This window comes from Lygodium microphyllum, chromosome 11 (assembly GCF_053477565.2).
Source record: "Lygodium microphyllum isolate KBCC chromosome 11, Lygodium_microphyllum_v1.1.10, whole genome shotgun sequence".
NCBI lineage: Eukaryota > Viridiplantae > Streptophyta > Polypodiopsida > Schizaeales > Lygodiaceae > Lygodium > Lygodium microphyllum.
In genome coordinates this window covers 109,306,289-109,328,989 of record NC_141145.1, presented here as the reverse complement: position 1 = coordinate 109,328,989, position 22,701 = coordinate 109,306,289, and the positions used below count along the sequence as shown (strand labels likewise).

Here is a 22,701-nt window from a genome sequence, read left to right as displayed (position 1 = left end):
CCAGTTGAAAAGGACTCACCATGTAGTAGGATACCAAAAAGAAATCTACGAGCTAAAGGAAGAACTCAAGGCTACGGAGAAGGAAGAAGATAACTGGCAAGGAAGGCTCAAAGAAGAACAACGAGAAGTGATAGGGTTGCAAAGGGAGTACAAGCTCATCCTTGTGCAATATGAAGAGTTGAGAGAGTAGTTGAAGAGGATAGAGAAGGCAATGGAGGAACTTGAGGTAGCGGACACAAAAAAAAGCTCAGAGGGAGGAAGAGCATCAAAGAGACATGGAGAAAATGGAGTATAGGTTACTCACACGAAGTTGGAAGAGCAAGGCTAGAGAGGGAGATTGAGAACATGGAGAAGGAGAAAGAAGAAGCAATCTAGAGGTGGAAAGAGATGGAGATGAGGATGGCCGCCTTAGCACAAAAGCAAAATGAAAATCTAGAGGAAATGAAGCAAACAACAGAATGGGTCACCAAAAACGAGGGAAGAGTGAGAGAACTAGCAGGCTGTCTAGCCCATGCAGAAGGAAATAGGGTGTTTGTAGAGAGTAGGGCGAAGGTTGTAAAGATGAGCATGGAAGCCCAGCGACGTGCCTTCCTTAGCACCATCTTAGATGTCACACATCTAGAAGAGGAGGAGGCCACTGAAACCTTAAAGAAGAAGCTAGAGATTACCCACATGACCATAAGGCATGGCCTATGTGTCCAAGCTCATGAAGCACAACCAAACCTAAGCCAACGAGAGCAAAGAATATACTTGCTAAGGGTAGGACTAACAGTCCAAGTGATGGCATGGCTAGGGTATGCATAGGAGCAAGGACCACAAGAACCAATGAGAGAAGAAGAGTGGCAAATATCACTACTTGAAGTGAGGCAACAAGATGAGGAACAACTCCCCCAACCACCCTTCCCAAGACCAGAAGCTCAGCAAGAAGTGCCGCTAGAGGATGCAACTATGAAAATGAAAGTGGAGGTTAGGAAAAGAAGGAAGAAGATACTGGAACAAGCACGAAGAAGACTAAGGCCATGACCCCTAGCAATTCCGGAATCTCCCATCCCACAAAAAGAAGAATGCTTTTCAGTCAACTAGAACCTCGAGCTCACAGTGTAGAAACAATGGAAAAACAAGTGCAAGCCCTTCGAATTTACCTTCATATACCCACCCACATCGAGTCAAGTATTATCCCCTAAAGTGGTAGAGGAAGTGATAAGCATGGGCAGAAGGCTTGGAGATGGGTGGAGCACAGAAAAATAGAAGAATCCAACATTGTGGGGGACACAGGCACAGGACTAGCGAGAAGACAAGGTCATGGAGGTACCCAAGACCGTCAAAGGGTATGAGTCACAGCCAAAATGGAGATGGAGAATTTGGGTTGGGAATGTGGATGCATGGATGTCATTTTGCAGCACCCTACCCTACAATAGAAACAACCCAACATACAAGCCATATCCAAGAAGGGTGAGGGTGGACTTTAACTCCAACATCTATAGTTGTTACAATTTCCCTAAAATCTACAATGTAAATGCTACAAAGCCAGAGGAAGCCCTAATACTCTCGCAAAAGGACCTAGGAACCTCCATCTCCCATTTCCTTAGTGAATTCTCTTCTTGCCCCGATCTTACTTTTATCATAGCCTATAACTACCTTAGGCTACTTAGAGTTTTGCTTAAGCAACCACCCACCTCTCACGAATACTACCTACTATTGCCCCTTTTTTAAATTTGAATGCCGATATAAATAGATGTGCTATGGCCAAGCTCATGATGAGAGCCATCCTCCTCCAGTCCTTTTGAGTGGCCTTGCTAGAGAACATGAACGACAGGCCTTGCTAGAGAACATGAACGACATCTGATTCACTAGGTGTAGTCATCTATTTTTGCCAACAACTCCTCTAAATGTACGCATGAATCTAAAGGACTATATGCAAAGTAGGAACTTCCTTAGTAAATAGCTTAAGTCCCCAGCCTCCTCCTCTCACAATGATGAATATGAGGACTAGTTCTTCATGCACATTCAAAAAAGAGAGAGAAAGAAATAAAGAAAGAAAGTTATATTAACGTCTTCTAAAGACCAAAACTAGCCTATGAGACAAACTGTGATACAACTGATGAGGTCCAGCTATCCAAAATAAAAGTGCTGAATGAAAAGCTAAAAACTAGAAACTGAAAATACGGTGCTGTGAGTGTGATAAGTGTCGTGTATGTGTATGTGCGTATGTAGCTCTGGTACTCTAGATAATGGCTACAAAAGGGGAACAAATGTCGGCTGTGATAGGGGAACAACTGTCAGCTGTGATAAAGTGGTGCGATGTGTATATGTAACAGATGCAGGGAGATATACTATCCTAGGATGTAGTAGCAGTCGTCGAAGTCGCTAATAGCAGGTGATCCCTCCTGGATGCAGGGTGTGGTACATCGGCGGTGGAGAAAAAAAGAGAGAGAGAAAAAGCAAAAAAAAGGAAACAAGAAAAAGAAAAAGAGAAAGAAAAGAGGAAAAAAAAAGACAAGAGCAAGGAAAGAAAATAAGATCAAATAGAAAGCGAGAAAACACGCCTACTTGATGAGTGCCACAATCACTGCACCTAGGGGTTCTCAAGTTAGGCACATGGTGGCCTTGGTTAGTCGACTCCGTTCCTAACCCCCTAGCCCTTTTGCCTCCACTTCACGCTTAAGGCATATCAAGGGCAAGACACACCTAGGGAGGTCATTCCTATGGTTAGACATGTCTCCCTAAGCTACACTCACCACATTTCCCCCATACATAGACTGGTCCTCAAGTGTGGGATAGCACCCGAGGCTTACCTACGTTTGACCCAACTCCCAATTCCACTGGCACACGCGATGCATAGCACAGCAAGGTAGGCACACCCCCAGGTAGTACACCTTTTTTTTCTTTTCCAGGTGAATTCAACAACCCACGGCTAACCCCGACTTTGGAGGCCCCCGTCACCCACTAAATATACCCTCGGTCTCCCCACAACCTCAACCATTTCGACATGCTTCTCTCCCATGTCCAATCCCCACAAAAGGCCCGCCCCATCATTAACTCACATAACCACCCTTCAGCAGGGTCATGGGATTGGCACTTGACTAGGAGGGAATAATGTTAACCCTAGTACAAGATAGAGAAAAAGAAAGCAAAAGAAAATTCAAGATAATTCAAAGATGCAGAGCAAAGCAAAAAAAGGTGGCTGGACAGAAGGATAAGAGGAGAAAAGGCCAAAAGCGCAAGGGCAACCTTAAAAGTCGAGGCAAAGGCAAATGCGCTTTTTAAAATGTAAGCCTTCCCCCCCCCCCCCCCCCCCCCCCCCCCCCCCAATTTTTTGTAAAAGAGCGCCAAGCTCCTTCCTGTGCAAGTTGTAAAGAGTAGACGGGCATAGGTGAAGGCATAATATAAATAGAAGGGAATAGAAAAAGAGAACCTTGGCAAGAGGGATGGTCATGTAAAAAAGGGGATGGGTGCCCAAAGGGATGAGGGCATGTATAAAAGCCAAAAAGTGAATAGAGAAGCTCATTCTTGGTATGTGGCAAAAGTGACTCTTCTTCTTCTTTTTCTTCTTACTTGCTTGTGCTTGTGCTCGAGAGAGGGAGTGTGAGAGTGTGAGGAACTGAGTGTGTGAGGGTGAGGGACCGTGGTGGAGAAGCTCTCCATCTTCTCCTCTCTTCTTCTTCTTCTTCTTCTCTTCTCCTCTCTTCTCTTGCCTCACGCACACGACTATGGAGCATGGAGCTTGAAGGTGGAGGATTGAGCTTGCTTGAGCTCGCATCTCGAATCATGGAGCTATCGGTATGCTTGAGAGATAAGGGTACTTGATCGGGCATTGAGGTAAGCTCACTACACTCATAGGCTTGAGAGCACGTATGACTATATGAGAGGTAGCCATTAGCATTTGGCTTGAAACGCTTGAGTAATAAGTGGTCTCTATTTGTCCCAGAAGGAGTTCATATACAAAATACTTGAGTGATTCCATAAGGAAGATGGAAAGCCTATTGGATATCCTTTATCCTCTTATTTGAAGGTTAGTCAAGTTGATTTTTCATCATTAGATGATGAGAGACCCAAGATGGCCAAGGTTCTATATGCATCCCCATTGGGTAGTTTGATGTATGCCATGATAACCACTCATCTTGACATAGTATTTGTAGTGGGAGTTGTGGCACATTATACAACTACACTTGGTAGGCAACATTGGGACACCATGAAGGATATCATAAGATACCTAAAAGGCATAATAGATATGTGCATTTGCTATGGTAGCTAGGATATAGGAGTCGTGGGCTACACTGGCTTAGATTATGCAAGACATGTAGACAGTAGAAAGTCCACGTCTGGATATGTTTTTATCTATGTCCAAGGTGCATAAATGCATGGCCTTATCTACTACCGAGGTTGAGTAGATTGTAGACATTGAGACTTGCAAGGAGGCCCTATGGTTAGGTCATCTACTTGTTGCAGATCTTGGTATGGTGATGACTCCTACACTACATTTGGATTTAATGCGTTTCATTCCATTGGGTTGTAATCTAGTCTTTCATGTGAAGACAAAGAATATTGAGGTGTAATATCACTTTAGTAAGGAGGTGGTAGAGGACAAGTCCATTAAGCTTGTTGTTAAAATCTCAAATGACGAGAATTCTATAGATCTACTCAGTAAAAGTCTCTCAATGGAAGATTTTGTCTTCCTTAAGAAGATAATGGGCATAGGATGAGATGAGATTTTTCCTCATCATGCTATACTTTTCTCTTTTTTTCCTTTTACTTCTCATTAAGGCACATTCGCCTTTAATTGGAGGTTGTTGGGAGTAAAGACACTTGTACCTAGCCACCCATATTTATGTGCTATATACTATATCTGCACATATGTACACTGCGGGTGGCAAGTTCCCATCACTATCACTTTATTCTTTATTCTTTCAGTGACTATTGAATAAGAGAAGGCTAGTCACACATTGTGACTATTGGAGTTCTTGCATATAATGTCTCTATCTCTTATTATCCTACTCCATCTTCCATAGCTCTTACTTCTACTTATGTGCTTCCACTCAAGCTCTATCTTTCATTAATCCTATTTGCACTCTTAATACTTGATTGTGCTAGTTACAAGCGATAATCTTAGGTTCATAAGGCCTAGTACAATAACCTCTTAGTATTCCAATTGACTATGGTTGAGCGCTATAACAACTTTTTATATAAAGGCATTTGAGAAGCATAGTTGTGGGATCCCTAGATATCCTTGGAATTCATGCAATATAAGTATTATTGATGTGGCTTTTCCTTTCTTAGTGTTCATGGCATTGGTAACCTTCATCATACAATAGACAAAAATTGGGAGAAAGTATCAAAATAAAAAAATGCAAGAGATAAGAGAAATCCACAAAACTTCCACAACACCAAATTGCTTGCAATCTCTCCAATGCATGGCTGAGCACCTTCCCTATGCATGTATTTATAAATTTGAATTAATCTTTTGTGTCCAAAAGCATAATTTTATGTTATTACTTTTTTTTTTCTTGCATGGCTTGCTTGTGCAAATAAATTTAACACACCCTACTCTAAATAGCAAACAAAAATAATATTTAAATCCTTCTTATAATACATCCAAAATAAATCTATTGCATATGTGTCCATACAAAGTCCTTGCGCTTATGCACATATAAAATATAATATTTCCATACAATGTAGCATATAATTTTCAATAGTATTTTCATGTTATGAGGTGCATAATTTCAACACATAAAAATATGTATCCCAAAATAATAATTATGCATAACTCCATCTAATAATTTGCTCACCACAACACAAACTCATTAGTATTATACCATCTTTTTGCCATACATAATTTAATTAGTATCACATGTGTGCCTCATGCGATAAGTCATGGGTCATGCAACAAATAAATAAAAACCACAATAAATAAAATAAAATATATTTATTTTCACAGTGAATCTCAATAAAATATCATGATATAAATAATTTCATATAATGGGGTTAAAAAGTAAATGTCCCTAGTTGATAACATAAAGGAAAATGTAATGGTATACAAACCTCATGCTAGTGCTGCCTCACACAATGAATCTACACCTTCCTATGAACACAAAACATTGCCTTCTATAACAAATTTATGCTCGTGGAATTTTTAATGAGGTTGTAAGTAGTAGGCTTTTATTAGATTGTCATATGTCAGAGTTAGCGTTGATTTTTAAATCCATTGAGATCCTTCCACAAAATGATTTCTATTCTTTATTAGATACCTATGATACTAATTTTTTATTCTAGTTCTTGTCAGGTCATGGTCAAGTATTACTTTGGAAACTAGAAATTTGGTATCTTCCTCTAACAAAGGAGGGTCATCAACAACAGGAGTAACTAGAGGTGTTCCCTTGAATGGTTTCAACAAACTAATGTGAAAAGAATTATGAAATTGCCAATAAGGAGGAATGCCCAATCTAAACATTTTCTCATTAATCTTGTGAACAATATAGAATGGGATGTAATACTTTCATGCCATTTTAATTTTTGGATGACTTTTAATGGATTTTAACCTTCAGTTTTCGATTTTTAGTCATACTAGATCATTTTCTAGAAATTTAATCGCCTTATGCTTTTTGTTAGCTTGAGCTACATGCTTCAATTGGGATTGCTTAATATTTCCAATGAATTTCGCTAAAAATTTTCTATGGTCACTAGCTAAAGTGATAGCAATAGCTAGAATATGACTAGCAATTGTAATCATGGGGATTGTTAATTTCTTTCCATAGACCAATTCAAAAGGAGCTGTACCAACATGTCGAGTGTTATTGTAGGCAAACTAGAGTGTAGGCATGTGATTGTCACTAGCCAAAGTGACAGCAATAGTTGGAATATCAATAGTAATTATGGTCATGGTGATAGGTAATTTCTTTCCATAAACTACTTCAAAAGGAGCTCTACCAAAATGTGGAGTGTTATTGTAGGCAAACTAGAGGATAGACAAGTGATCCCAATTAATGGGTCAATCAATTATATATGATTTAAGAAGGTCAAGAATAGTACTATTGGTCACTTCAATTGGACCATTACTCCCAAGGTGGAGGGCTTAGGTAAAATCCATCTTAGACTCTAAATTATTAAATAATGCTACTCAAAAATGATTACAAAATTGGCCATCATGATCAAAAAGTATAATCTTAGGAAACCTGTGATGAGAAGATATTATGCTAATGACAAGTTTAGCAATTTGTGGGTAGAAAAGATCTTTTTGCAAGGGATAAATATAGGCTTGTTTATTGAATCTGTCCACAATTGTCCAAATCATGTCATGGTGTGAGCACATTGTGGAAAGATTAGCAATAAAATCCATAAAAATTTGCTCTCATAGGACATTAGGTTCAAGAAGGGGCGTAAGCAACCATATGATTTTCCATGATGAATGCTTTGTGTTTCTTTCTAAGTGCTCTCTCAGCTTGCATGTGACTGATCACTAGAAATGAGTCAATTTTAGAGTTGTTCGTCAAAGAAATTGTTTGTTCTTGGAATTCAAAAGTTCTTGTGTGAGTCTGATAATCACTACTAATATTAAATTGATGTCTAAAAGACATACCAAGGATAATGTCTTATGATTGACTCAAGAGGTGTAACTAGGAAATCACATTTTTCTTTGTATGTACCCATAGAAATTGCTAACCCTTTGATTTCCCATATTTTATTGTATCTAATGCCTTGAAATGTAGATTTAATCTTGTATAATGAAGTATTAGCCTTTAATTGTAACCTCCTAATCAAATTTTTTGAAATAAAATCATTAGAACTACCACCATTATGCAAAATATCACATCCAAAATCATGCATAGAACCTTTTATCTTCAATAAAGTATGTTAAAAAATAGGTATACATAGTTTTTATTTAGTCATTGGTTCCTATTCCAATGTGTTCGTGGTCTAATTAGGATCATAGTCAGATGCTTCCTTGATGTTGCACAATTGGGTCAAGCTTCAATTGTGGTTGGGTGGAAGTTACTTGACAATTCAATTGATAATGTCTAAGTTTTCCACAATGATGATAATTAAACTTTGGCTTTTCATTTTGAACATTGAGATTTGCAGTTTGAGACTTTATCTTATTGTTCGAATTATTGTTTGCATACCTTTGCGTATTGCCACTTCTTTTGTTAAAAGTTGGATGACCTATTAGGTGGAAAATAATCAGGACAGCAAGGCACAAAAGATTTCTTTAGATTATGATTGTTGCTGAAAGTTCAAAATAGATGGGATTGTTGACTATGAATGGATTGAAATACTTGCATGGCATCATGGGCATAGGAAATAGCTTGCACAACATCATGGGCATAGGAAATAGCTTCATAAAGAGAAGTAGATTTTAAAGATTTTAGGCTAGCTTGGATGTCGAATTGAAGACCATCTTCATATTTGCATTGTAATGTGCTCTTAGAAACTTCCTCAAGTATTCGTAACAACAGCCAAAGTTTTGACCAATTACACATGGCTTGAAGATGAAACTAAGGCAGCATAAAAGATTCTTTAACTTTTCCTTGAAGCTTGATCTGCACCTTTGGCTAGTTGGTGCTATGGTGAAGAATGTTCCATCAAAGTGATGCTTTCTCTATCAAATAATTGGTTGTGCACTTGATTTATCCTTCTCGAGAAAAGCTTCTTCATTGAAATAATAATCAAATTGGCTCAACCAAGACAAAACAAAGTTTCAATCATTTTTTTCATCAAATTTAGAAAAGTGAAAAGGCTCACAACTTGTTTTATAGTCCTTCTTAGTTTGTTGTGTGCTGAATATACCCTTCAAAATTCGAGCAATATAATCATCTTCATCTTGGGCTGTGGAATTTTGTTGACAATCCCGATCTTGAAGTGCTCTTGTTATCGTATTCAAATTATGTTAAAGAAGATTAATTTATTGTTGCAAAGAAATTTTCGGAAGAGGTGATTCCATATTTTCCATATTGACATCATTTGTGTTTGAAGGTCCCGAGATGGTAGAATAAATCTGATGCATAGAAACAACCCTTAATAAGTCCTACAATATAAAAATAGCATTTAAGAAAGCCCACAGGAACAAATTCCTTGCATGTGAACATGCTCTTGGTTACTGAATATTACCTACTCTTCTCTACATATAAATAGGGGCTTTGGAAGATCTTCTTGCATGCTAAAGAATAAATTCCGAAGTCCCGCATAAGAACTGTTCCTTTATGTGGCAAGATGGCAATATAAAATAGCTTTACTAGGAAAATGGGTTTAACAAATGCCCTTTCCCCCAAACCCTTAATAACCTTTAAGAAAGCCCACATGAACAAATTCCTTGCATGTGAATAGGTTCTTGGTTGTTGAATATTATCTGCTCTTCTCTACGTATAAACATGTGCCTTGGAAGATCTTCATGCATGCCAAAGAATGAACTCCGAAGTCACGTGCAAGAATTGTGCCTTTATATGGCAAGAGGGCAATATAAAATAGCTTTAGTGGGAAACAAGGTTTAAGAAATGCACCCCCCTAGAATCCTCCCCCCCCTCCCCCTCCCCCGAACAAAAAGAAAAAAATTGAGCCCTGCTTGAGGTGAATAATTTAGAAGCTTTACCTTATAAAGCTTTATAGCATACAACTTTTAGCTTTATAAAGATGGCATCTCAATAGACCAATTGATGAGAACGACAGAAGCAATACGACGCAATCTAACAGTAATGCAATGGATTCAACAATTGTTAGGGAGATTAAGGATGGTTTATAGGTCACTAGCTGCTCCTTCTCTATAAAGAAAAACCACTTTGGCCTCTAAAACCACCAACAAAGTGGTTTTCAATCTATGCCATGGCTTTTCTTAGTTATTGGAATAAGAAAGAAGCCTTTTAGTCTTTTGAAAGAGACATTTGAAGAAGTTTTTTTCACCATGGATTGAAAGAAATGTAATAATTAATGTTGATAGGACTCCTTTTTACAAAAGACCTCTATGCAAAACCTGTGACCACTGGATAATAGGCCAATGCTTGATGTGGATAATAAAGCACCCTTGATGGATACCTCCTCTTTGATGTTGATGCATCCACCAATCTCAATGTGCTCTGATACCAATGTTATTAGCCTTCATTATACAATAGACAAAGCTTGGGAGAATCTATGAAAAGAACAAATTGCAAGAGAGAATATAAATCCAGAAAACTTATAGGACACAAGATTGGGTCCAATCTCACCCTATGCAGCATGGGTGAGCACCTCCCCTCATGCATGCATTTGTGACATTGAATTTGGCTTTTGTGCTCAAAATACATTTAAGATATCTTTTTGAGTTCTTGCATTTTCTTTTCTTGCACGACTTACTTGTATGCAAATAAATATAATACAACTATTCTAAATACATTTACAAATAAAAATAATATTTAAATCCTTCTAATAAATACATCCAAAACAAATCTATTGTGCATGTGTATATGCAAGGCCCTTACACTTATGAGCACATACAAAATATAATATTTTCATGTAATATAGAATAAAATTCCATGCATTAAAATGCACATCCAAAAATAATAATTTTTTATAACTTTGTCTACTAATCTACTCACCACAACACAACACATTAGTATCCTTCTGTTTATTTGCTAGACATAATATGACTAGTATCACATGTGTGTCTCGTGTGACAAGTTACGGATCATGCAATAAATAAATAAAATCCACAATAAATAAAATAAAATAAATTTATTTCTATATTAAATTTTGATAAAATACAATGATAAATAAAATTCAATAACAAATGGTTGCTTCCTTTACTCCTTATGTTGTGTGCCAACTTGCTAAGCTTTTGGTTTCTCATTGCTTATGTTGCTTGCCTTGAAAAAGTGGACAGGTCCACCCAACTCTTTTCAAATTGGTTACTATGATTGTATACCTAGTTTAATGTAAAATAAAAAATTATGTAGATCTATCTAGCTTTGGGAGAGGATATTCTACAGATCTTACTAATAAGAAGACCCACAATTTCTTGATTGACAAAGACCTCCTCTCACACATAGCTCAAGAATTGCACCATTTGTCAGAAATGGGGATCTTAAATCATCTGTACTCGGCCCCTCATCTTAGAGCTACTAGAACTTCCTACCGTTTATGTCAATTTGGACATTATGTTTGGATCAAAAGTAAAATGCCATTGGAACATAATGTTTGCATGAAAAGTAAGGTTCGAGTCTTAAGACTCTTACACCCTTAGCATTATGTATGACAACTTGAACATTATGTTTGGATGAAAATAAGGTGCCACAGTTGGCACTATTAAGATCATAAGATTTCTAGGAATGTTCGACTCGCCCAAGGCACCTCATTGCTTATGGAGAACAATGTGGAACTGAAAAGCTCTCAAATTTTTATTTCTGAATTGAGCACTTCACTTGATGCTAAGATTGATTTTAGTGAACGTTGATGTGCATCTTAGGGAAGGAATTCCTTTAAATGGTTGAGTGAAGTATTTACATATGCCCCAATACCTCTTTGCTTTTGTATAGTTGCCTAGCGCTAGGTATGGTAACCCAATCTCATTTTGGTACCATTGGGCCGATTAATGTACACCTCATTCTTTCTTACTCAAAGGAAGTGGCAATTATTGTTTGGGGTAGCAATGGCCAATTACTAATACACATCTCTCTCTTTGACAGGAAGATCATCCGTGCCATAAGACCCTGGTCCCTTACGACACAACCCAGGAACAAGGGCTTAAGTTCTTTAAAGGTAAGGTCAAAGGACCGGGGGCAATGTCCTTAATGGGTAAGGCTCAGGGATGGCCGGGATGCCCGGGTTTTGAAAGGGATACAACGTGCTGATTGGGACACGTGGCGGGTCCTGGGCGACTGTGCAATGGGAGGAGTGGTGAGAGAAATTGATGATTGTAGTCGGGATCATGGATATCGCGTCCCGCTCCAAACAGCGTTTCAGAAGTAGCCTACACTTAGAGGTTAGTACTATATAGTGGACACAGAGAGAGAGAGAGAGAGAGAGAGAGAGAGAGAGAGAGGGGCCGAGCTTTCTTGGGTTTTGCCACAGAGGCATACGCTGTGAAAGCTTTGTTTTCCCTGCCCCTCCATTTGTTCACATCTTCCCGGTTCGTTTTCCTGTCAGATTGCAGGAACCCACATCACCCACTGTCCTTTTTTCGCTAAAGCCGTTTTTGGGTCGTAACTTGCCCCTCTCTTTTTGATTTTTGATGCCCAAGACACCGGCGTACCTAAAAGGGGGGTAATGGGTTGCTCTGTTCCTCCCTAAAGCCCCCTTGCTGGCCTCAGTTTGTTAGAACAGGCGACCCCTGTTGATTTCTTTTTCCCCTTGTAACGAAACAGAGTACCGACCTCATTTGAGGTTTTTTCCTTCTAACCATGGAAGGTTTCTTCTGCTTCAGGTGAAGATTGGCCTACCTGCTGCGGAATCCCAGGTAGTCTTGCAGATTTCTTGCCTGGACACGTTTTCTCAAGCAGGTATGGATCAGCAGACTACCCAGCAACCAATAGGTGCTGCCACTGGCCAGCCTCCCCAGGTGCAGTATGCTTATGCACCTGCTCAAATCCAAGGAGTGCCAGCATCTGGTGTTGTTGCTGGACAACCCCCTACTGCATATGCAGCGCCCCAAGTGCCGCTACCGCAACAGATGCCCTACCAGCATATTCATCAGCAACAGCTGCAACAGTTCTGGACCTCCCAAATGCAAGAAATTGAGCAGGTGAACGATTTCAAGAACCATCAGCTTCCCTTAGCCAGAATAAAGAAGATTATGAAGGCAGATGAGGATGTGCGGATGATATCGGCTGAAGCTCCAGTCCTCTTTGCAAAAGCCTGTGAGATGTTTATCTTGGAGCTGACCTTAAGGTCATGGATACATACTGAGGAGAACAGGAGGCGCACTTTGCAGAAAAATGACATTGCAGCTGCCATAACAAGAACTGATATCTTTGACTTCCTGGTTGATATTGTCCCAAGGGATGAGTTGAAAGAGGAAGGACTCCCAGTAGCTCGGGCTGGCCTACCAGTTGGAGCACCGGCTGATGTGATGTCGTATGGAGGAGTGTACTACATGGCTCAGCCACAGCCTCCTGGAACGGGAGCCCAAGTTTCACAGTCAGGACAGAGTATGATGGCATCATCAGGAATAATGGTTGGAAGGCCTGTTGATCCTGCGATGTATATGGCTCAGCCACGACCAGCAGTGCCCTATGTAACACCACAGGCAGTCCAAGTGTGGCAACCTCCACAGATGCCAGATGCTACAGCTACAGGGGTTCCATCAACTAGTCAATCAGACACTACATCCACATAGCTGGCATTAGAGTGTGTGTGCAGTAGCACTCTTGACATCAAGACCGGAGTGTAAATGTGAATTGGGGTACTTTCTTTAGTTAGCAACGTTGACTGTCCATGAACTGTATTGTTTTTTCTGCCAAACCTTTTTTTGTTTGGTGGTTTTACTTTTAACATGGCCGTGTTTGCTATTCTCTTGCAAGTCACTCTTGTAGTTTCATATTTTCTGAATATTAAGGTCTTCAGATTGTGTGGAAATCCAAACCTATGATTGCTTTGGGATTATATTGTAGTAATCATTTTTCTTACATGCCCGGGTCTCTGTAAAACAGCACTCTGCATATTTGAATTAAGCAGCTGGCAGCATGCCAAAATGCATTGTATGATTATCACTCTTTTGGAACTGCATCACTACTGTGATATGTGTCAGAATACCGTATGTGGCCCAGTCGGCAAGGCTAGCATGCATCTGCATCTTAGGGTTTGGTGGTCCACAAGATTGTTTTCTATGACTTGGCAGGGGACTTTTGAACTGTTCTTTTTGGGGATGTCTGCCACCATTGGCTTATTTTTGAGGACATAATTGTGATCCAATTAATCACAACTTTTCTGAAGTTTCTAAACAGTGGCAGTGACGATCAGAACTGGTGCTTTAATATCTTTGTGAATGGTAGCTTCAGAGAAATCCTTTGACCTTCATTGGGGGTGCTTTGAGCTTGTTAGCTCATGGCTGGTTCCCCTTAGACACACTGACTTTTTGTTCTCTAGTACCTTTGTCATGGCCTGAGAATTCTTCCATGAATGGTTTAAGCTTGTTATAATGGACATTGACTTGAACCTTTAGGCCTGGTTGCACATATTTCATTCATCGTTTTGTGCAAAGCCTCTATGGTTCTCATTAAGGCCTTCTAGTGCTAATACGCACAAAGGAAAGATATCAGATGGGTCTGTGAGGTGAAATTGTCTCTTGAGCATATTATCTGTCAGCTTTGTACAGGGAAGTCAGGTGTATGAGAGGCTGCTCTAATCGCTAAGCATACTGACTTTTGCTTCTCCCAGAATCTTCATGAAGTACAAAACCGACCATTATCTAGTAGCTGTTTGAGACCAGCCTTGTGGCAAGCCTGCACATTCATTTGAGGCTAGGCCGTTTCCGCGACGGAGTGAAAAGCTTTTAGCCAGCCGAATGAAAGCACTCTCATACAACATATCCTGTTTCTGCTCTTCTTTGGTTGTCTACAGCAGAGTATCAGGCAAATCAACAATTCAGAATATATAGAGACCCGTCTTTTCAGTCAATAGATCTGTGAGGCTTAGTTTCAGCCCACACTTCATGTTGAGATTAACAATTCAGGAAATAAAGAAACCTTCTTTTCCTTACCATACACTATATTTTTTGCTCATGTTGAGGCAATTCTTCAAGGCATTCAGTATGAGGAAAGTTGATGGTATCACAACCATTACTGTATTGAAGGGAAGAGGATCAGCTGGCGGGAGTGTGAAGCTCGTTATTGGTCCAAGTCTCCTGTTCTTTGGAAAACATGTCACAAAGCGGTTCGAGTCCATAGATGGCTAGGGGATCAAGGCCTTCTCTAAAGTGTATCTCATGCTCTTTGGAAAGCATGCCACAAAGTCTACAAGTCCATGGATGGTTACGGTAAACCTCTCAGGATCTTCTCCAAAGTTGGGCCTTCACTGATTCCAAGCTTCTTGCAACGAATTGAGTTAAAAAAACCTTATCTTTACTCCATTGACCAGCATTGAAACGTAAGTCAACCATTTGGTAAACCATTATTCTCACGTGATACCTTGTTGATGGTAGCGTAGGGTTTTGCAAATTTCTGATTGTCCTTGCAGAGCACTTTCCAAGGGATAAACTAATTTCATTGGTTGAAGATATCCTAGCATTGTTGCTCTGGGGAGAAGTGGTAGGGCTTCTGTGGGAGACACAGAATATGGTATACATAAGAACAATGAGAGAACTCAGAAACCTCAGAGAATGAATGTAATGAAGGATATAATGAATACAAGGAAGCCTCAGGAATCCTGTCTCAGACAGGTACTGAGGTGAGCTGAGATGAGTTGATGATGTCTATCAATTTATCAAAGCTTGGAGATGATTGCGCTTTCCTGTCTGACCAGGTGGCAGCACCTATTAAGGGAGTGAAACATAATCCTTTTTGCAGCATGTGGATGTTGATGATGAGAGTGCTCCAGATGAAGGTGTCTACAGGATGCGATCAGCTGTAGATGAAGGATGCCGAGTCAACAACTCAGGAGACAGAACACTGATGACGATGATCTCCAGTAGGTAGGCGATGACTCCGGAAGAAGTGCCTGCTGTGGATGATTGGAAATGAAGTTGAGCTACAATAAGCAGGCCATGATTGCTGAATTAAGAGGCATGCTGTAGGAGAGCGAAACACAAGAAAAGCTAATGATGGGGAGCACCAATCAGAGATAGCTAATATCATGACTGATGGGTGGCCTTGTTAGGGTAGGAAACACAGCCTTGAAGGTGGAGATGACACTAACAGCTGCATGGACCCCCTGCACAGCAAGATGGGTGGCCTTGTTAGGGTGGGAAACACAGCCTTGAAGGTGGAGATGACACCAACAGCTGCATGGACCCCCTGCACAGCAAGATGCAGACATAGAATTGCTGCCAATCGGTTGCAATGTCCAGCAATGATGTTGCCAGCAGTTCAGTAAGTGGCAGCAGAGGGAATGACTGCTGGACGGCCTGTTTGAGGGTAGAGCACAGCTGTTGTAGCAGTGAAAGATGGGTCACCAGCTGATGGAAAGGGAGTGTGAATGAGCTGATCTGAAAGAGGTGTGTAAGAATGAATAGGAAGTGTGGAATGACAGTCAGGATTCAGTGGAGGAGCAATGCCCACAACATGTCCTTGTAAAGGAGATGTGTGGGCATGTGTCCTGTGTAATGACAGTCAGGACTCAGCGGAGAAGCAATGCCCACATCTCCTTAAGGATAAAGGAGATTTGTGGGCATTTGTCCTGTGTGTAAAATAGAAGCCAAAAATATAGATAAAGCCTTTTTGGGGCTGTTGATGAGCAGCAAAAGTAGGTATTGGTGCATTGCAATTTATTATTAATGCATGCCATGATTTTGGTTGCTCAACAACTGCCTTGGTAATAGCATAACCACTTGTCTCCTATTGTAGAATTATCGGATAGAAAAATGCTTAGTCCTTGCTGAGAACCTATGGTTGCATCCTAGATTTCTAACTTCACATGGTTACACACAAAGTGATGGATGGCCAATCCTTGCCCAGAGTGTGGGCATGCACTTTTTGAAACTAGGCGTGCACATAGACGTCGTATCTTTACACATCAAACGGACATTGTTTGTAAAAAAGTAAAAAATAAAATACTTAATTTTTTTTTGATTGGTTGCAAATGCAAAAAGTGTACCATTGTCCGCCACTTTACAAAGTGGGCAAGGGAGACTCCCGTCCAAAAGTGGGCGGGGGGAGTTCACTTGTTTAGCAGGTAAACAATAGGTCATGTCCTCTCGAGTGTGTAAAGGATAGTGGATGCTCAACCCTTAAATAAGTGTTTTGATTGGTTAAAGCTTACAAAGTGGGCATTTGTCATTTGGTGTGTAACAAGCCTAAGAGAATTTGATATCTGTAGCCTCTCTAGTAACATAGAAAGATCAGAACTTAGTTTACCATTCTTAGTTGCTGCCTTGATTTGTGGGTTTTGATTCTAGTGTATCCTAAAATGGCGTTTGGGGGCCTTGAAATGGGACAACCGTTTTGGATTGAAATGGGGATGGGGAAATGCCGTTTCGGCACCTTGTGGCAGATGGCGGGCAGACCGGGCTATCCAGAGGAAAGCACATATTTTTTCTAGTTTTGCCTTGTCTTCTTCGCAGTCATCTCCTCTTGCTTAAGCACACTACTTCCTGCAGCTCATGACTCCACTTCTCCTTCCTCCTATTTTTTCTTTCCTCCTCCTAAGTTATTCTCATCCTTTCCTTCTAAGTTCTTTCTTCATCCTTCTTCTTTATATTATTGTCGTTGTCCTCCTACTCTAATCTTTTTCTAAGTTATTAACTTCTTTCAAAATTCCCATTACCTAATCATAGTGTTTGATCCATTTTGAAGGCACGTCACTCTTATCAATGGATAAGGACTCTTGTGGATTGAAAAAAGTGGTAGTGCACCTATTGTGGATTGGAGAAATTTGGGAATGCCACCCGTGTGAAAGATCCCTTGGCATGCATCCCTAATAAAGATATTTGGCCTTGTGCACGTGTTGATGGAAGCAATGGAAAGTCTCCATCTTTGGCTCTAAAAATGTATGGAGATTGAGCTATGAGAGGATGAATCCTCTTATCTAACACCACATAGGGATAATGAAGCACAAGTGGGGCAAGGAGACACTAGTGGGTCTAGTGGTGCTAGTCAAATTGGAGGTGCTAATGGCCCATAATAAAGAAGTGCATTCATATTCGTATTGGATGCTAGTGTAAAAAGGATTCCATTGCCATCTTCTAGTGGTGGTGGGCAAAGGGGCTCCTTACGTGTGAAAGTTTCCATGTAGGACTTCAGAGATAGGCTATTATGGAGGCAACTAGGGAGCTCACATGCTTATTTATTCGGTATACGATCCCTTTTAATGTGGCCACTACACATCAATGGAAGAAGAGTCAAGATAGTGAGCCATATGGGGCATGAGTAGGAAGGCCCTTTGTGGATCCATTATACACATGGGAGCTTTGAAAGGAAAAAACATCTATACAGGCATGGAGATGTCGGTGAAATATGGGTGAACAATTTTATGTAATGAATGGTAGGATATGCGTCGAAGGAATGCATATAATGTTTTGGTGTCTTTATGCAAAGGTACCATGTTCATTAAGCCCATCGATATCTTTGTCTTAGGTCTTTTCATCATAGGATCATTTATTTGGGAGTATATGCACCATGTTATCATGGACATATGAGTCTAAAATATGGTGCAAGTAGTGATAGATAATGAAAACAAATGTATCCATGGGACAAATGCTTAAGGATGAGTTTTCCAGCATGGTATGGACTCCATGTGTATCCCATTGCCTTAACTTTCTCATTGAAGATGTCGGGCAAATATCTTGGGTGGATGATATCTTTAAGATATTGGGAGTAAATGTGCATGTACTTACATCACCTTATATTTATTTCACACACTGTCACTGCACACTTGTATATTGCAGGTAGCAGGCGTACTTACTTCACACATTGTGATTGCACTGCAAATGGCAGACGTCCATCACTGTCACTTTATTTTTCAATGACTATTGAATAATGGAAGGCCGGTTACACATTGTGGCTATTGGAGTTTCCACATAGTGTCTCTTACTCTCTTGCTCCATCTGCCATAGCTTTTCAACCTAGATTCAAAGCTTTATCTCAAGGTTTCATGGCAGCCATTGTTTTTTCCTCTTGAGGTATGCATCATGTCTTCCCTTCTCTTGGCTTGTTTGAGCTTGCTCATTGCTCGTTGCTCGTTGCAGAGCTTTGCAAGGCTTATCTGAGCCTTGTTGAGTGCTTATTGAGCTGAGAAGCAGTCATCCTATCCATTTTAAGTGGATACAAAGTATACTTCAGAAGACATAGACAATTATGACAGCTTAATAACACTTTCATATTTTGGCCATAACTTTTGCATACGATATTAGATTCAGGTACTCTAGCTAGAAATAAAGAGCATAACGAGAGCTACAGGTTTGAGCACTCAGATAGTTGATTTTAAGTAGTTTTCAATTCTTTGTTTCATAAAGAATAGAAAAATTTTGGTTTGGATAACAATCAATGAGCTTCATTACGCATATTTAATGCTTGGTAATGCTATTTTGGTGTTTGGATGCTATGATTATACTTTGAGATAATACTTGGATTGGTTAGAGCTTGATTAGCTTGGTTTTGTAGAATTTCATTGTTGTAATAACAGTTTGGGTAGCAAGCTATTCATAGTAACTTTATACCTATTAAGGCTTGATGCTATTCAAATATGCCACTTACATACATTGATGTCTAGCATTGATATGTGGACTCGAATATGATTATGCATGGCTTTACCACTTGGATTTGAGCTACATTGGATGTTTTGGAGCTTTGGCTTTTTGTTTTAGTTGCTTTAGTTATTGACATTATGGGTTTGAAAACTTGGGTTTTATACTCCTAGATGTATCTTGGATTTTGGATGGTCATGTACTAGATATATTGAGCTTGTATTGCTCATTTGGCATTTGGATTTGCTTCAGTGGGAGATACTTGCTATTGGTATTAGAACTTTGGATTCTTTATGTAGTTGAGCTTGGTTCTTTGAGATAGTGGGACTCTTGGTTCATGTATAGACTTTTTTATATGTTATTGGGTGCAGTTACCTCCCCTTGTCGATTGATTTGATTTCGTATACTTTGGACATTGATACTTAGCTTTATCAGTAGTTTTGTCAATGATATATATACTTATGGGATGTATGGTAAACTGACAATTTGAGTTCATGATAGTCTTTGGTACCGGTGGTGCTTAGCCCACAGTTGGATTGATATATTCTATTGTCTTTATTTCAACATTATTGTAATTATAAAATTTAGCATTGTTTTTTGGAGAGCAGGCATTGTATTTCAGCAGTCTATTGCTTGGGGACCAATTTGCACTCATAGTAGCCCATTCTTTTGGATTTTGCATGTATATTGTCATTATGGCTAGTTCTTTGAATGATAGTGCTATTTTCAGTATTGAAAAACTTGATGGCACGAAATTGCACCTATTGAAAGATGCAAATATGATGGGCATTAGTTTAAAAGAAGTAGGTTAGGCCATTGAAAATTGAGTGTAAAGCTTGAAGGCTTAGATTAGGATGCTAGGGATGAGTTGGATGAGTTTTGTAAATCCACACATATACTATTATTATCTAAACATGTTTATTTCAAGGTTGTGGCAGTGTTGGGACCAAAAATGGGCTCAACATTGGCTCTAGGGCTCTAGTCGGCCTTCTATACTCACCCAAACAACCCCACAGCCTCGGGGCCAAGAGCGTAGAGACGCTATGAACTAATTTATCGAAAGAATGTGTTTGTAGATACAATCTCTAGATTGTAGTCCAACGTGATGCCCTTCTCGACTCTAGTATCCAAACATATAGGTAGCTAGCACCTCATAACACAAACAAAGGGAGTATCCCCCTAGTTTATCGTTATGGCCCACTACGACTCTCTTATACCCTAGGGATTAGCCTCAGGATGCGATGTCTCAACATATAACACGTGCTCAAAGTCCACTCTTCACAATATTCATTCTAAGAGAGTATTTCCTCACCAAATTAGTCACCAAGGAAACGATTATACTAAACCTAAAACGTAGGAAGCCTTACACTCAACATGATTCAATAGTTCAACATCAAGTGTTATGCTAGGAGATAGTTCTCTTTATACCATGTCGATGCAATACAATGCAAAGTGGATGACTTTGAGTGCACAAACATTTTACTTAAATGAAATTAGCATTATGAATGTGTTTGAACATTCTTTTCATGATTTTTCTTTACTAATGACTTTGATGTGATGATAAGACAATGTTGGACTATCCCTTGCCACTATATCTCTTAATACTTAAAATAATATTGAAACTTATGTGAAAAGTGTAGTAAATAAATCAAAATTTGAACCATATTTAGTGCATAAAGCCCCCTCTCTCCATATTGTTTAGGGTTTTTCTTACAATGGGTAGGTTAAGAGGAGTTTCCATGCATGTTTTTTCATAATGTAAGTATTAAATACAGACTAAAACATACAAATGGGGGTAAACTGAGATAGATCCTCATGCTTTACCTTCGTTATACTTGCACAAACACTCCTATTATTTTTTTTCTTATTTTCATCATAAAATTATATTTTTAGTATTTTTTATTTTTAACTGTGAAATTTTTTATTTTTTATTTTTTCAAATTCAAAAAAGTAATTTAAACTCTAGTCATCATCACATTTAATGTCATCCCATATAAACATGATTTGATCACTCGAAAAAAAAACGTCATTTCCCTCTTAAAACATATATTTTGGATTTAAAAAAAATTAATAACTCACTATTACAAATAAGGGTTTTGCATTTTATGATTTATAGTCCTCAAATACATCACAACCAAGCTTCAAACAAATTTTCATAACATATGAACATGATTTGAGCCATGAAATGTAAAAAAGAATTCAAATTTTCATTAAAAAAGAGGCTTACCACAATTTTTCGTGTTTTAGGTCTTAAGAATTGATTTTACAGACATCGATTGGACCTACCATTGGTCTCCAAACAACACTAGTCATTACCACTCATCATCAGTATAGTCCCACATGAATTCTGGACAACCGATCTCCATCTTGATCTTCTCACAAGAATTCCCACATGAATAGCCCTCAACAAGAGGAGAGATAGAAAGGAGAGAGAAAGATTTATTTTCCATCTTCTTGATTAGGCAATCATTTGCAAAGGTGGAGGCAAAGATTTGAAACAAGAAATTGAAGGAATCAGTGGGTGTAATCTATTGTTATGGTTGTTCTTGAGCTATGTAGCTGCCCCCCTCCCCATTCTCCATTGTCGCCTTCAACCATGGCATGTTTATTTTTTTCCATAAAAAAAGGTCCCCCCTTCCCCTTGCGTAATAATTTGGGGGTTGGGGGCTCCCAAAGGTCACCATCCCTTGCCCCTAAAGTCTTTTCACATTGTCCTTTTAACTTCTCTTTTGCTTGGATACCTGCAACTGCAGTTTTCGGTGTTCGAATTGTGATCCGAAAATTTTTGCATGACTGTCTTGGAGTCCCCACTATTTGAAACTTGTTCTAATTCCTTCTAGTACCTAAAAAAAATTACCAAAAAATATGAGACTATTTTGAGGTCTGTCTTTAGAAGCACTTTTAAATCCCACCTTTCATGGTTGCTTAAAATCATCAGGTCCACATGCATTGCTTCCAACGAGCTTCTATTTTCACTTCAAACTGATAAAATTTGGCACATTTTTGGCTCTTTTCTAGGCTTAAAATCCTGCTTTTGTTGGTGACACCACAGGATAGGGTGACAGCCTGTCGAATCCACGAGCTAATTTGCACATACAAAAACCAAAAAGAGCATTAAGCTGCTACAAGGAAAACACACAACAAAACACAAACACAACTCTCACCCTACCTCTTGACAAAATCAAGGCATGCAGATCCACTAGGGATAAGTTAAGTGTAATAAGAGAGATCTAGAGCTAGTCTCTAACTAACTGCTCCAACACAGATTGGCTTAAAAAAATTATCAGAAGAGTCGTCCTAAGTGATGGTCTAACTTGCCTACCCGACCTAGGGCAACTCGATTAGGAACTCTTACTAGGTGAGGACTCTTATAGCCTGGTCTTTTATTTTTAAATACTTTACATTTA

General features: G+C 39.3%; 1 protein-coding gene across 1 annotated transcript; it reads left to right on the top strand.

Annotated features, from left to right (window-relative positions):
• The first annotated feature begins 11,962 nt into the window (after positions 1 to 11,962).
• Positions 11,963 to 13,469, top strand: LOC148029217 (nuclear transcription factor Y subunit C-3-like). The gene has a single exon (XM_087687994.1). It carries the CDS (start codon positions 12,461 to 12,463, stop codon positions 13,292 to 13,294), a length of 834 nt encoding a protein of 277 aa, XP_087544120.1. The 5' UTR covers positions 11,963 to 12,460; the 3' UTR covers positions 13,295 to 13,469.
• The last annotated feature ends 9,232 nt before the right edge of the window (positions 13,470 to 22,701 follow it).